Source organism: Sciurus carolinensis, chromosome 9, assembly GCF_902686445.1.
Source record: "Sciurus carolinensis chromosome 9, mSciCar1.2, whole genome shotgun sequence".
NCBI classification, from domain to species: Eukaryota; Metazoa; Chordata; class Mammalia; order Rodentia; family Sciuridae; genus Sciurus; species Sciurus carolinensis.
In genome coordinates, this window is record NC_062221.1 from 84901714 (window position 1) to 84916141 (window position 14428).

General features: G+C 33.4%; 1 protein-coding gene across 9 annotated transcripts in view; it reads right to left on the reverse strand.

Moving 5' to 3' along the window:
* The window catches only part of Bbx (BBX high mobility group box domain containing), a 246833-nt gene that overhangs the window by 67509 nt on the left and 164896 nt on the right, over window positions 1-14428 (reverse strand). For all 9 annotated transcript variants that reach the window (XM_047563432.1, XM_047563431.1, XM_047563430.1 and 6 more), the window contains 2 exons: window positions 6160-6355; window positions 2307-2374 (listed from right to left, as the gene is read on the reverse strand). In XM_047563432.1, the coding sequence (XP_047419388.1) occupies window positions 2307-2374; window positions 6160-6355 (264 nt within the window). The remainder of the gene's footprint in view (window positions 1-2306; window positions 2375-6159; window positions 6356-14428) is intronic.

Consider the following 14428-nt stretch of genomic DNA (forward strand, 5'->3'; position numbering starts at 1 on the left):
CTACAACTCTAAGAACACTTAAGATAGATCAAGAATAGAATAAAGGCAAACAAAAACAACCAACCTTTCAGTTTGGGACTTGAAGTAAAAAAAAAAAAAAAAAATCTATTATCTATATTAATTTAGACTCAAGAACTTTTTATATGTGAATAGGTCTCGGTTCAACGAACAAAAGAAAATTTCTTCCCTTTAAGAATAATATTTCAGAATAAAGATTGTTTCATGGCATTTAAAAAGTCATGATTAAACCATTTCTGTGGTAGAATTTTTGTAAAATGTCAAATTTCACAGTAATTGTTCTAAATGTCAAAAACAGAAAACTTTTGAATCTCTCATCTTATATTCCTGCTTAATTCTTAGAAAGCTTAAGTATATATTTACTATGTTTGGCTTATGTTCATCTGCCTGTGTGTGTAAGTCCCTAAAGTTCTATTACTGTGTCTACATAATTGAAATAGGACTCTACATAAAAATCCAGGGGCTAACGGAAGTCTTCTGATATCTATGAAGTAAACTCTCAAACTATTGGTATTTACAAAGGCAATAGATTATTTTACGTATTTTTACTGCTTTATTGTTCCAATATGTCAAGATTATTTTCACTAATAACCTATATATCTCTGAGGTGAAGGGTAGGGAATATGAAGACAGAGTTGGGTACTTGAAGATCTAGTGACACTTTTTCCCTTAGTATAGTTCCCTTCACTCATTATGGTTCATTTTTAAGTCATTTAATTTTGCTTCTTTTAGCCTGAGAATTCTCAAAATGCTTCCACTTCAGAGATAAAAGATCCAACACTGTAATACTTAAATTGCTTTTTTTGAAACCTCTATGCTTTAAAGGGAATAGGAGAATGCACTGAAAAGACCCCAAGAGGCACAACTTTAAGGGAAGGGGTCAGGGAAATATCCTTTTCTTTGGCTATCATCTAGAAGTTCTATAAATGTAGATTTGTTTATAGTTATACTGAAAAGTTAAAAAGAATGTTGAAAGACATTGGGAATAAAAACCATCATCATTATTAAATCTGTTAGGTGAGATGATGCTGACTTTCACAAGGCAATGAATTCTTAGAAATCAATTGTACAGTTGTGTTGAAAGGTCAAATGTGTATTGTTATTCCAACAATCATCTCTGGAACACATTTGGGATATGCTATACGTAAATGAGAGTTAACCTGGTTTGCCAATAGGTAGCACCATATGGAAGAAAATGAAATGATGCCTGACGATGCTACTTGTGTTAGAAAGTACAAACATGCCAAATAATGTGTATGCAAAAGTACCAAGTGACACATATCAGGTTTTTTTCCAAGTTAAAAAGTATAATATAAATTTAAAAATATACATTTTTGATATACTAAATTGAACAGAATCAAAATAATTTAACTGAATAGATAGTCAACAACTATGGATCCAGATATAAACTATTAAAGTCACATATGATATAAACAGTTGAATAGGCTTTCACTATAACCTACATGGCATCCTCACAATTTAAAAAAAAAATAAAAGTATAAATCTGTGATAAAATTGAGGTGACTGCTATTTTGCCCTACATACTTATTCTGGTTGAGGACTGAAAATTTCCATCTCAAGAACCCTAGTGTGATAAAATAACATGACCTGCAGGTTAATTTGACTGGCCTCTGTTAAGAGTGTCTGGAAAATAAAAGATTCCACAAATGCAAACTATGTGTGGGTTAACTGTCACTATCTGCCCATCAAATCATACCCATAAATGTTTAACAAGAGAAGTCCAATAACTAGACTAAGATACCAAGCTCACAAGGGTCCAGTCCTTTTTGTTCCATTTTGAAAAATAAAACAATTCTGCAAAGTCATGTATTCAGATTTTTAAAACAGAAGTTTGGAATTATTCAGGTACTAGAGAAAAAAATAGTTTCATGTTTTTTACAATCATTTTCTACTAGGAAATCCAAATGAGAAAATCAAAAGAGCAGGAAAGTTTTGAATAGAGTAAATGAATTATAAAGATACAATGTACATATCCATGCCAGTCATAGCAAAGGCCAACAGATAGTACTTTGCATTTCTTACTTTTAGATTTGCAGACACTCATCTCCACTGGACTTGTGTTCATGTCCCTGTAGATTTATTTACACCACTTCTGTTCTCAACACACCAGTTATACAGACAGATCATAATGAAAACAATTATAAGTAAAGTTTGCTCATGAGCTATAAGCAGTGAGCTGCAAAAATAACAATGTGAACAGAATACAAATGTCTGTGTTCCTAAGCCCAAGCATGAGCAGGGTGGAAAGGGATGAGGGACTGGCTTACCTCTGGTGTCCCAAGAGCATGTTCTCCAGCTAATAGCAGCATGCTCAGGCCTCCCATTTGAGTAGGATCTAAACAAGTCAAAAACAAACAAATCATCACCTTCCAAGCATGATGTATGTATAATCTATAGAGAATCAATGAGAATATTAATAAAGACAGAAATGCAACAGAACCACGTAACTTTTATAGAAACTTTCAAAACTCTTTAACAATAACCTGGCATATATTTGCCCTAGTGCTTGTACTTCTGTAACTCTTTTAAATACCATTATTGTCTCACCATTCTAGCACAGCATTTTCTTCAGTATCACAGCTGCTTATAACACGAATTATCTCTCAACCTGAGGCTTCTTTCTGGGCATGGAAAGTTGAGATGGAATTTCTTTTTATTTTTCTTAAACAAGAATACTTACACTTATCTTCCACAAAGTTTGAGATTTTTATTCTCAATTGTTATTTCTGCCAGATGAAATCAAGACTAATAAAAAAAAACCAGGCTATCAGAACTAGAAAACAATGACAAATTTTCCAAATGGACCTTCAAAATCTAGTGAGCTTTTCAAATTATCCCTCTTTAAAACTTTCAGGATAAATTTAAATTAACTGATGTGTTTTAGACATTTTAAATCTTAGGAGTAGTTAGACTCTTTCTCAAAATAACTTCAAGAATTAAAACTAATCTTCTTAATGTTACCACTGATTTTTGACCCAGGTCATATATCTAAACAAAAAAAGTATTAGAGATAATAAGAAACATTTTTTAAAGGTTGTCTTAAATGAATTAAGAGTCAGTACTGTAACAAAAGAACACATGTAAAAATGCCTAGCTTGGTTTCTCTCCTAGTACACACAGGTTCTCAATAAATGCATATCTAATTTTAGGAATCTCTATAATTAAAGATGAGCATCAATCAAAATGTTGTCTGAAGACATTCAGTTGTTTCTTTCTTTTTGTTTCAAGATATACCCTTCAGTATACCTTTATACAAAACCTGTTTTGATACCCTTAAGTATACCTTATGCAAAACTTGTTTTGAGAACTCATGAAGTAAGTTTGATCATATATACAATTTGTTTAAAAATTGCAAACAGGTTGCAAGGTACTTATGAGGTTATAAGAGGGAAAACTATGTCCACCAAATGATTAAGTGTTCAAGAAAGTATGTCAGTGTTGGAAGACAGCCATATGGAAAGACACAAAAACAGAATATGTAAGCAATCACTGGTTGATCTGATGAAACAAAGCTCGAGTGTTGTTATTTAAAGATTTCAATTTTAATTAACACTAAATTTAAGTACTATTGAGACTTCTAAAATAGATACTTGAGCTATTTAAAAATTTTTAAAAACCAGAAAGGCGAAATGAATTAAGTAGAAAGTAAAAGTTTAGTTGGGTACTTTCAGAGTGAAATACTTTTGCAGCTGTCATCCTAGAGACCAGCAGGATTGGATGATAGTTTTCTAAAGATAAAAATGTGTTAGTTGAAATTACAAAGTAAAATGCGAACATGATCACATTATAATTTAAGTTATATATCAATGTGACTTTGCAAGAAGTTTGCTATATTGATACTAAATATAGACCAAGAAATTACCACATCCTTTATATCATTTATATTATATAATTCAGAACTATTAAAATATATTTGCATAAATAGCACAATTTCCTTTTATGAAGAGGGTTTGTACTGTATTAATTTCTAAATAACTTCCCCTTCCTGGAAGTCATATACATGAGACAAATTTGGGGTATTATGAACTAAAAAACTTCAAGTGAAAAACCAGAGCAAACAAAACAAAATGAAAGAGATTCTCTGCTAAGGAAAAGTTAAACCAGCCTTTAAAATCCCTCTATACCCCCTAATTCAGATAGCTAAGAAGCAGGTTTTAATTAAAGGCAATTTGGAAATATCAGACTAATATAAACGATTACATGGAAGCTGAGTAAGAATTCTCACCATGGACTTCCAAAATCCAACACAGGCAATTAATTGTACAATGAGATGAATGCCAGGAAAGTGTTTTTGTGTTTTCCTGTACTTTGCTGTAAAGAACACTGTTTTATGCTGGGTGCAGTGGTATACACCTGTAATCCCACCAGCTCAAGAGGCTGAAACAGGAGGATCAAAGTCAGCCTCAGCAACTCAATGAGGCCCTGTCTCAAAATGAAAAATAAAAAGGGCTGGAGATGTGGCTCAGTGGTTAAGTGCCCTGGGTTCAATCCCTGGTACTAAAAACACTGTTTTAAAAAGCTAAGATATAAATATCTTTGTTGAAGTTTACGTTCTACTTCAATTTTATAGGTAAAAGACTGGTAGATTAATAGTGTCAGAAACACTACAAAAACATTTCTCATAGTTTTATATAATTTATTTGAAATTATTATTTGTTTGCAGAGAATAATTCAATGTTTTCTTAAAAAAAAAAAAACCTAAATGCACTAACATTGTTTTAGAAGTGAGAGAAAAAGCAATGGATGCTAAATGATAATCAAAGACATTTAGTTTAGAAGTCAGTCATCTACATAGCCTTTTTTGGTCTTGATAAGAGAATGTTTTAAAAATGCTCCAAATGATATAATATGGGAAGTCCAGAGAACCATCAACAGTATCCACAAGACTGTCACAGTAACAAGTGAGTTAAAGCTAAAATTGTATAAAGTAACAGATAAAAGGAGAGCAGATCTCTATATTTTGATTATTTTGAGACATGCAGAAACATCATTTTGGAGGCTTAGTATAGCTTAGTAGTAGAGTGCATGCTTAGAATGCACTTATCCTGGGTTCAATCCCCACAAAAAGAGAAAAGAAAAAAAAAAAAGATGAAGGAAGACATCATTTGGGAGCTCACTTAGAGTCATACTATAGACCTGCACAGAAAAAAATCACCTGGAGACTGTTTCCCCAGAATGCTGTCATTGTGTTAAGCTTCACTTTCAGCATTTAAATAAATCATATCTTGAACTATTAAGTCTGATAAGATTTTTTTGGCTATTTAAAAACAAAAAAATGTAAATGTGTTCTCCCAGTATCGCCCAACTTCTGTCCAACCTTCCCATATTGTAAATGGTTCAGTATTCTGATTCTAAAGAGAATTTGCTTGATAAAATAGGAACCCTATGGCTCAACACCAACTTTACTGCTTCTACTCTGCCCAATCTCTGAATTTCATCCTGGCAAATTCTTCTTTTGAGTATTGCATTGCAATGGCCAGGAAAGATAGAGACACTTACAGGTTGAATATAAATACTTTAATTCATGGTAATAAATTCTTCAGCATTCCTTACCACCCCCGCAAAAGTATTCAAGGTTCCATAACAAATGGGACTATCTGGAATTTAAAATTTGCTTGGCCCATACAGGAATTGAGAGGTGTGAGATGCGGGTTGGGGAGTTAAGATGAAAACTCTTTGTAAGACACACCTTTAGATCCACCTCAGATGTGTGCTGGAGTTGTTTCATATTCTTGCCCTCAAGGTTTCAAATACTGAGATACTGTGGCTTTTTAGATATCCATGAAAACCAAGGCCCTTACTGGGATCTTTCGTTGTATGTATGTGTATGCAATATTTTAAGTATTATAAAATTCCCTAAGCTCCTGACAATCTTCACATTTTTGTCTCCTTTTCTACACAGTCAATGACAGAAATTCACACATAACTTGATCTTCATCTCCTTCCTTTAATTAATATATATTCTCTGTATATCATGTTCTAATGCTTTAAGACATGCCATAAATTTGTGATTGCTTCATATTGGGAATTTTACTATCCCCAATTGTGTATTAATTAAAAATATTGAATACATGTATTGTCCTATTGCTGAGGAAGGGGTAGAAACAGTGTCTAACTCACCAGCCATTCCAAAGTTCAGCTGAGGCATTTCTTCAGTCTTTGCCTTCTTGGGGCTTGGCAAGTCTCTTGAAGAGTCAGATGGAAAGGCCCAAAGTTTCTTCCGTGGATTGACTGTGGGTGTTGGCGATTTCACAGGTTTGTTTGTGGTAGGACACCATTTGTAGCCAGGATTTGCTTTCATAAATGCATCTTTATACTATTAAAAAAAAAAAAAAAAAAAACAGCAAATTTTAATTGACATACAGATTGAGAAAAGTTCAAATAGCTTTTACCCATTCCTCTCACTTAAATAATGAATGAGAAAACCACTTTCAGTGACTTCTTTAGCTTTCCACATAGAGGAAGGATAATCTCGGCACAGGGCTCTGAAAATTCCATTAGGGGTAAGAGCCCAAAGGGTACATATTTTGTCTTTGAATCTCCATTTTCTTCAACCCCAAAAGCAAAAGTTTGTCTGATACTGGTGGGGACAGGAAGTTGTTTATAACTGAAAGAACCAAAAGCTCTGGAGACAGAAAATGGAGGGTTCAAACCCTGATACTTCCACTTCAGGCTATGGCAATCAAGGACAGAGAAAGTGGCCTCTCTGGGTCTCAACCTTAGATTGCATAAACAGAGAACACCACCACCAATGCCTAGGGTTATTGTAAACGATGGTCTATTTGAAAGTAATTTTGGTTATACACCACAAAGTGTGAGTCTACACCAGCGCCAGAAATCAAGATTATTCCTGCAACTTAATTAAATTTGCTAACTATGGCTAAAAATAATTACATCTGTGTTTTGATGTACTAGTAAGATAAATGCAAACTCAGAGCAAAATACTTCATTATGGGATAAAGGAGCCAAGATCAAGAGCAGGAGAAGGGGAACAGAGGAGGTCAACTGATATAACTTTTCAGTCATTGGAAGACACAGGGGCCCTGAGTAGGAAAGAGCACTGAATGCACAGTCTGATGATCTGGATTCCAAACAACCTCTACTCCAGCTAGCTGTGGACATCAAGCAAGTTGTGTAACCTTTCTAAGATTTTAGTCCTCCATCAATAAAGTGTCAGTGCACCTGCCAACATTTTATAATGTGCACACATGATTGAATATTTGAACAAGTTGAGAGCTCTGATGTGTGATGTTGCAATTAATCTATCACTAACTTTATGTCTTACTTGGAAGTTTTAACCTCCACTGACATCTTTCTTTCTCCTTTGTATTTCTGCAGCTTTCTACTATAACCCTTTCTCCACTGATACCTCATTCTCCTTTTAAGACAGTGACTCTAAAATGAAATACCATATTGATATTCATTATATGTTGCCAAAAGTTATATTATCTGATAAAAAATGTATTTTCCATGTGTTTTTCAAATGTTACATGTAAATACTACTGGATATTTTATTAGATTAATACAATTATTTCAATCTCATTAGCTAACCTTTTAAAATGGACATTCTATGTACATGATTACCCAATTTAGTATGTTTCAAATAGCTTTTAATTTAACCCAACAGAAAAAAAAAAAAAGGTCCCTTTAACACTGGTATAAGAAAGAATATACAGTCTAAATGATATTTTCCCCACCATTTAAAATCATATAAATGAAAACTAAATAGTGGATAATAATGCAATGTTAACAGACAGGGATCTAGTATTATCTCAAAGTCATCTTAACTCAAATTTTCTTAATTTTTTAACCTATAAGAGGTAAACTTACCTATAAATGGACATAAAAACCCACAAGATACTCATTTTTCTTACAAAAGTAATTAAATTGATACACAGGACCAGAGAAAACTATAATTTTCATTACATACCAGAATGCAGTTAGGGATATCAAATGTGATATAGGAGATACACTATCACAGCCCATGCATGTGGATGGGAAATTTGCATATGAAGCTGAGGCAGACAAATAGCCCTGACTGCTGTCTGGAGGCAGAAAGTGACAAATGGTTGGGTGAGGTGAAAATGGAAGTAGTAGACACATGCATCATTACTGTGTCCTAGTAGCAGGCACACTGGCTGTGTTTGTCAGATGAACAGTCATTTGGACAAAGGTCACTACTTTATAAAGTGACAAAAGACTTTCAAATTTATTAACATATGGGGGGTAGTTCAAAATTTTTAAGAAAGTCACAGTTATAAGATGCTAGACAATGTCATCAGCATGCAAACTGCCTACTAGGTGTCCCCTCTCATCCTCCCCATGTTCATTTGCTGAACAAACTCTTTCCCAGTAGACATCACATCTTTTGCTAAGAATTATTTAATAATGTGCTTCAGTAAAAATCAATACTGTTAACTTTATAAATGAATTATTGACAGCATCGACTATTTTTAGAGCATAGTTGACGACTCTAATAAAGGCCAGCTTAAACTAGTTTACTACAGGGAGCTGATGCTGAAGCCAACAGAAAGCAGTGACAAGCACTATACCACAATCATGTCCCTTATCTTGTATACATGCTACCCACCCTCACTGCAAACACTTTGTGAACATTAACTAGAAGGAAGACACTTATCAGACACTGAGGATAGGAAAGGGCATGAAGTAGAGTCCCGTTTTCATATTGCTTTCACTCTACAATTAACTACAGAAATATATTATTTCTTTTTACACATAGTTTATAAGCCTTGTCCTGACTCAGGCATGCAAAGTTGTTTTGTAAAGTCGAAGCAAAACATTAGTGGAAGAAATGACAAAGGTCAAGAGAAAGTCTTGAAATATGAAGCGTTTTATAGAAAATGGTAACTGGGAATTTACCCTGTGGTCCAATACCTTGGAACCGTATTGTAATATTAACCTTGCAGATTCTTAAATTCAAAATAAATGTCCAATACCATGAAAACATATATTCAATTGCACATGCATGTATATGAGTGTATATGTGTGTTTGTGGCGCTAGGTATTGAACTCATGGCCTCATACATGCTAAGCACACAATCTACCAATGGGCTGTATCCCCAGCCCACCTTGATCGAGTATACATTGAGCAGAGAGTTAAGAATGTGGGAGACAGGAAAAGAGTAACACATAATCCTTGTCCTTAATTAAGAAGTTTAAAGGTTGGATAGAGATGCCAGAAATTCATTAAAAACACAAGCAATGTGTAAGTATCAAGTGAGGGCGGAGGCAGAAAGAGTCTCAGGTTTAAGAATGCCTAACTGTCCTTGGAACTAGGCACCTCATCAATCACTTGCTTCAGCTCTAAAACACAACAAAAATGTTTAATCATTTGTTGTGGATGAGGTTATTTGGAAAGGATTACAGAGAAGGCTGGGTAAAGGAGAAATGGGGTGGGGTGGGGGGCTTCTTATGTCATCTGAAGTAAACAGCAAAGCAAGCGAAATTATTACCATGCTGGGCAACCATGCGGGTGAAATTCATCATCAAAAGACTGAAAGGGCCAGAGAGATAGGCCTTGCTTATCTAGATATCCAAGGCCAAACTGTTCATGCTAGAGGTAGGAGGGAAGCTCATTTATCCTCCAAGAACATCAATCACAGGCTAATTTGGTCTAAATATTTCAATGAAAGACTCTTGCAGGTAACTAAATTCTTGCTATAATACTGATTTTCCAATGTCTTCCATTAAAATGAAAATTCTCCTCATAGGCTCCGATTTCTTTCTGCAAACTTCCAATTAGATGACCTAAATGTACTTTATGAATACAATTAATGACTTATATAAGGTGCTTAGTAATGCTAACTCCCTTCTCTTAAATCTCAACTACTGTTATTTCATTAGCAATAATTCCAAATTTTTATTTCAGTTATTGATTCTATTATTCATTACTGGCATTAAAGACATACCTTTTGTCATGGCATTTTTGGTCCTTCATATTTGACAAAGGCATATATATATATATATATATATATACACACACACACACACACACACACACATATATACATATATATATTATTATATAACAAAAGAATATTAGGTCAATCTTTTAAAAATGTGGCTTCAATATTACTTTTCCAGATCAAACACACAAATGGAAATTTGATCCACAAAGGAACTCAATATTAATGAGAGACATATTCACCTATTGTTTTTCAGTTGTTTATTTTTAATTGGGGGTGGAATGCTATTTAAAATTCCACTAGTATTTCTAATTATTATTACAGTCTAGATCTTCTCAACAGAGTGAATGAGAAAGGAGCAACCCTGTGAGATTTAGTAATAACGGATGCTGAGAACCCCTGCATAAATAAAGACAATCCTGGTGCAAATATGCAAAGTATTATCATAAAATAAAATCTACTATAAGTGTAAAAGATTATACAGGAAATCATCTGATTTTTAAAAAGAATCACTACACATATTTTATTTTATAAATACCCTATAGTGGGATAACTGAACACCCGCATAGTATGTTCTAAGACAGCTGTATCCTATTTCATCAGCAGGCAGAAATCACACACAAGGAGGAAAAGGAAAGGGTGATATTTGAGAAGTAGTACTAAGTAAGTGCAGATTTCATGTGAGGATCTTTCCATCACAAAAATTTGAAAATTATCATTAGAATAATAAGACTCAATTCACTATGTGATGTGAATTATCCTTGATAGCTGTTTCTTCTAGGAAGAAAATTAAGACTTTTGCAAGACAGAACACTGAATTAAGTTTACGGTTTTGACTGAATAAAAATATACAGTAAACTAAAAATTTTTAATGATAAAGCTACTCCTATAGAAATTAAACGCATGAAATAGTGATTTGAATATTGTGACCAGAGAATTGTTTGGTTGCTCTATTATGGAAAAGTTAAAGGAAAAACTGAATTCAAGGGAGTTGTCTACAGCTGCTTGGATTGTGTAAGGATGAGGATTAGTGTGAAAACAGTGGTTTCTTTTTATGTAAATTTTATTCCCAAATTTGGATAATTAGGAGAAAAGTCAGTTTAATCAGTATGTGCTAATTTTAAAAAGCATAATCTTAAGAAGTGCTTTAAAATTTTAATTTTATTACTTCTTAAAAAGTAGATAGGGACTTGGGTGAGAAAACATTATCAAAGATCCTTTAAAATATTAGAAAGATGTGTTAATTCATAAGTTGAATTGTCAAAATGCTTACATTTCCTTAAAAAATATGTTCACTTTAATACTTTCCTTAAATACTTTAAATTTCTCCTTGCAAATAATCTACATCAAGTATTTGCACATTTTTCAAATGGTGCAAAAGTTAACTTTAACTCACATCCCTTTGAATGCTCACAAGTTCCAAAGTAACCAGGAATTACTGTAGTAACATCAGATATCACATTTGAGCATTAGGTCCCACAATCAAGCTAACAATTAACAACTGGAACTAGATACCAAGATGAGTGTGAGACTTAGTTTAAGTTCTCAATAGTACTCACTAGCTCCAGGGTCTTCATAAGGTCCTTGTAATTAGATTTGATTTGAAATTTAAGTATTATTATATTAGTAAACAAATTAGCAAACAGACAACCATTTTTAAATCAAATAGTTCACTGCACATCTATTTTGGTAGAGGCTATTAATCACAATGCACATTTTCTGCCAAGTTGGACAAATGATTTATCTAGCTTTGTCCCTGCTTGTTGATTCTGTTTGAAAGACTCAACTTTGCCTTTTAGTAGCTTTTCAATATAGTAATTCAAAATAAAATAGTGAGTTTTCATTAAGTAGAGAAATATCAAATAAAAACAAACATTAAGTTGCTCATTAGTTTTAACTCTAAAACTAACATTTGTATAGCATACTAAACTTTATATAATGTTTGCTCGTATATTTATTTGTACCTTACATCCAACCCTGTAAGGACAGGCATCTCCCTGAAATTTTATAGATGTGGAAAATCCAAAAAGGTCTGAGTAAAAGGAAGTCAATTATGAGAATCCCAGCCTCACTACTACTAACTTTGCTTGCTTGGAAAAGTTAACTTTCCTCAGTGATCTCATCTTTACCGTTTGGAAAATAATCCATTCGTGGGATTGTTCTGATGATTAGCAAAATGTTTATAAAAGAATCATGAAAATGATAAAGCAATATTTAAAAGTTTATTTTTTATAAATTTGTAAAATTTATAAAAGATATACCTACATATTATTATTATTATTATTAGCAGTGCTGGGGTTCAATCCAGGACTTCCTGCATATGAGACAAGCACTGCACCACTGAGCTATGCCCCTAAATCCCTGACAATATTTTTTTAAATACAGCAAAGAAAAGTCCTTGTATCTGGAACATAAAAATGGATGAACGTGGGGAGTGAGAGAAGAATGGGGGAACTTTGGATTATGTAGAGGGAAATGAGAGGGAGGGGGGTATGAAAAATGGTGAAATGAGACAGACATCATTACCCTATGTACATGTATGACTGCATGAATGGTATGAATCTACATCGTGTACAACCACAGAAATGAAATGATGTACCTCATTTGTGTACAATGAATCAAGATGCAGTCTGTAAAAAATTTAAAGATTAAAAAAAATGGATAAATTTAAGAAAAAAGGAATGTTGCAAAATATGAAGCCTAAATATGTGATTTTACCATCTACTTCCCCTCTAGAGTGATGGGGTCCCAAGTAAGCCACAGTCAGAAAGTCCACATCAATGAGACAGTAGTCAAAGAAAGAAGCTGAAACTGAGAGTAGGCCCAAAAGAGGAAATCCAAAGAAAAGTAAAGAGGAAATTCAAGAAAATCAAATAGTTGAGAACTATTTACTATATAAATAAATATTTGAATATAACTCAATTATTCACAAAGGCTCATCCATAATTCACAGTGGGAAATAAAGGATAGAAGTATTAAAAGATGTTCTGAATAAGGAAACAAATCAAATTTTAACTAAAGTTTTCAGGGTAAATATACAAAATAAATTTGTAGTTTTTACAAGAACACTGAAGTTTCATCTATCTGGAAATCACTTATGTGTAGCACTTGCTTCTCAAGGATGCTGAATGAATAAGGGGTCACACTAACAGCACGCCAAGTGCTGCAGCACACTGGCAACAATACAAATTCTGTCTGCTAGGCATGATGCGTAACAGTCAAGAAAGGCCTCCACACTTTAATTCATAAGAAATACGGTACTACTTATTTGAAATAGAGTTCATTTTTGATGAAGCCAAAACAAGGGAATGAATGATCTTTACAAAAATTATCTCAAAAATAGGTTAATCTTATCTTGAAGAAATATGGAGGAAGAAGTTATTAAAATCTCCAGAGTTTTGTGGTGGTGATAATCTTTTCTCCAGTAGTGATAAAGATACCAATATTTACAAAGGGCTAGTATCATTTGCCTTCAAATTTCATATTTTTACATTTAATTCCATAGCTGTTTTACCAGCATACAACTGAACTTAACAAACTTTTCAACTTGATCTCTAATGATTATTTTTACCTTTACACATCATTACCTCCTATGACTATTCTACATATAACCAAGGTAATAGGTAAAATAAACTTCCTAGTTCCTAAAACTGATCTCAAATTCCCACATCTGAGTCTTGTCTTTCTTTACAAATTCTATTATCAAAACCAAGGATATAAAGCCTTTCCTGATATACTCCCACCTCCCAGGCACAGGAAGATTCTTCCCATAAGATGCATAATATTGTATTATTACCATTCTTGCCATACTTACTCAAATCCATTTAGCTCTCAGGCATTTAAACTGAATAGGATAAATATACCATTTGTTCACTGAACACATGACTGTCCAAAAAACTAACTCCTATGCTTTGAAGAAGAGAGATGATCTTACATGTTCTGTGCTTGCTTAAAACCGTGGGCAAGGAATGAACGAATCAATCAATAAATGCATGCATTCTACTGCATATCCTTGGTCCTCTGGTCCTAAAAGGCAGGGATCACCTTAAGGGTCATTTTAATTGTCAAAACTTTTCAGATTCTCCCCTCCTCTTTGCACTCTGTTCTAGCTGAAGGTCAACATTATGATCCTATAAATTTATTATAAATCCATTAAATACAATAATTAGTTTAGGGTGACAAGTGGAAGGTTCAAGCAATGTGGTAGGCAAATATGCAGAGATTTGTATTCCTCTATTTATTAGAGTATATAAAGATGTTACAAGGAAAGGTAAAATCGCTTCCATACCTCCCAATAGGCAGTCACACATCCAGAAATTAAAATTGGTTAACAGGCACAACATTGTACCATTGTTGGGCATTGCTAAATTTAAGAATGCAATCCAGGTTATCTCTGGGATAGTACTTTTAAGATTACTTACTTACAATAAATTATTGCTCTGATGAGATTCATCAGAGAACAC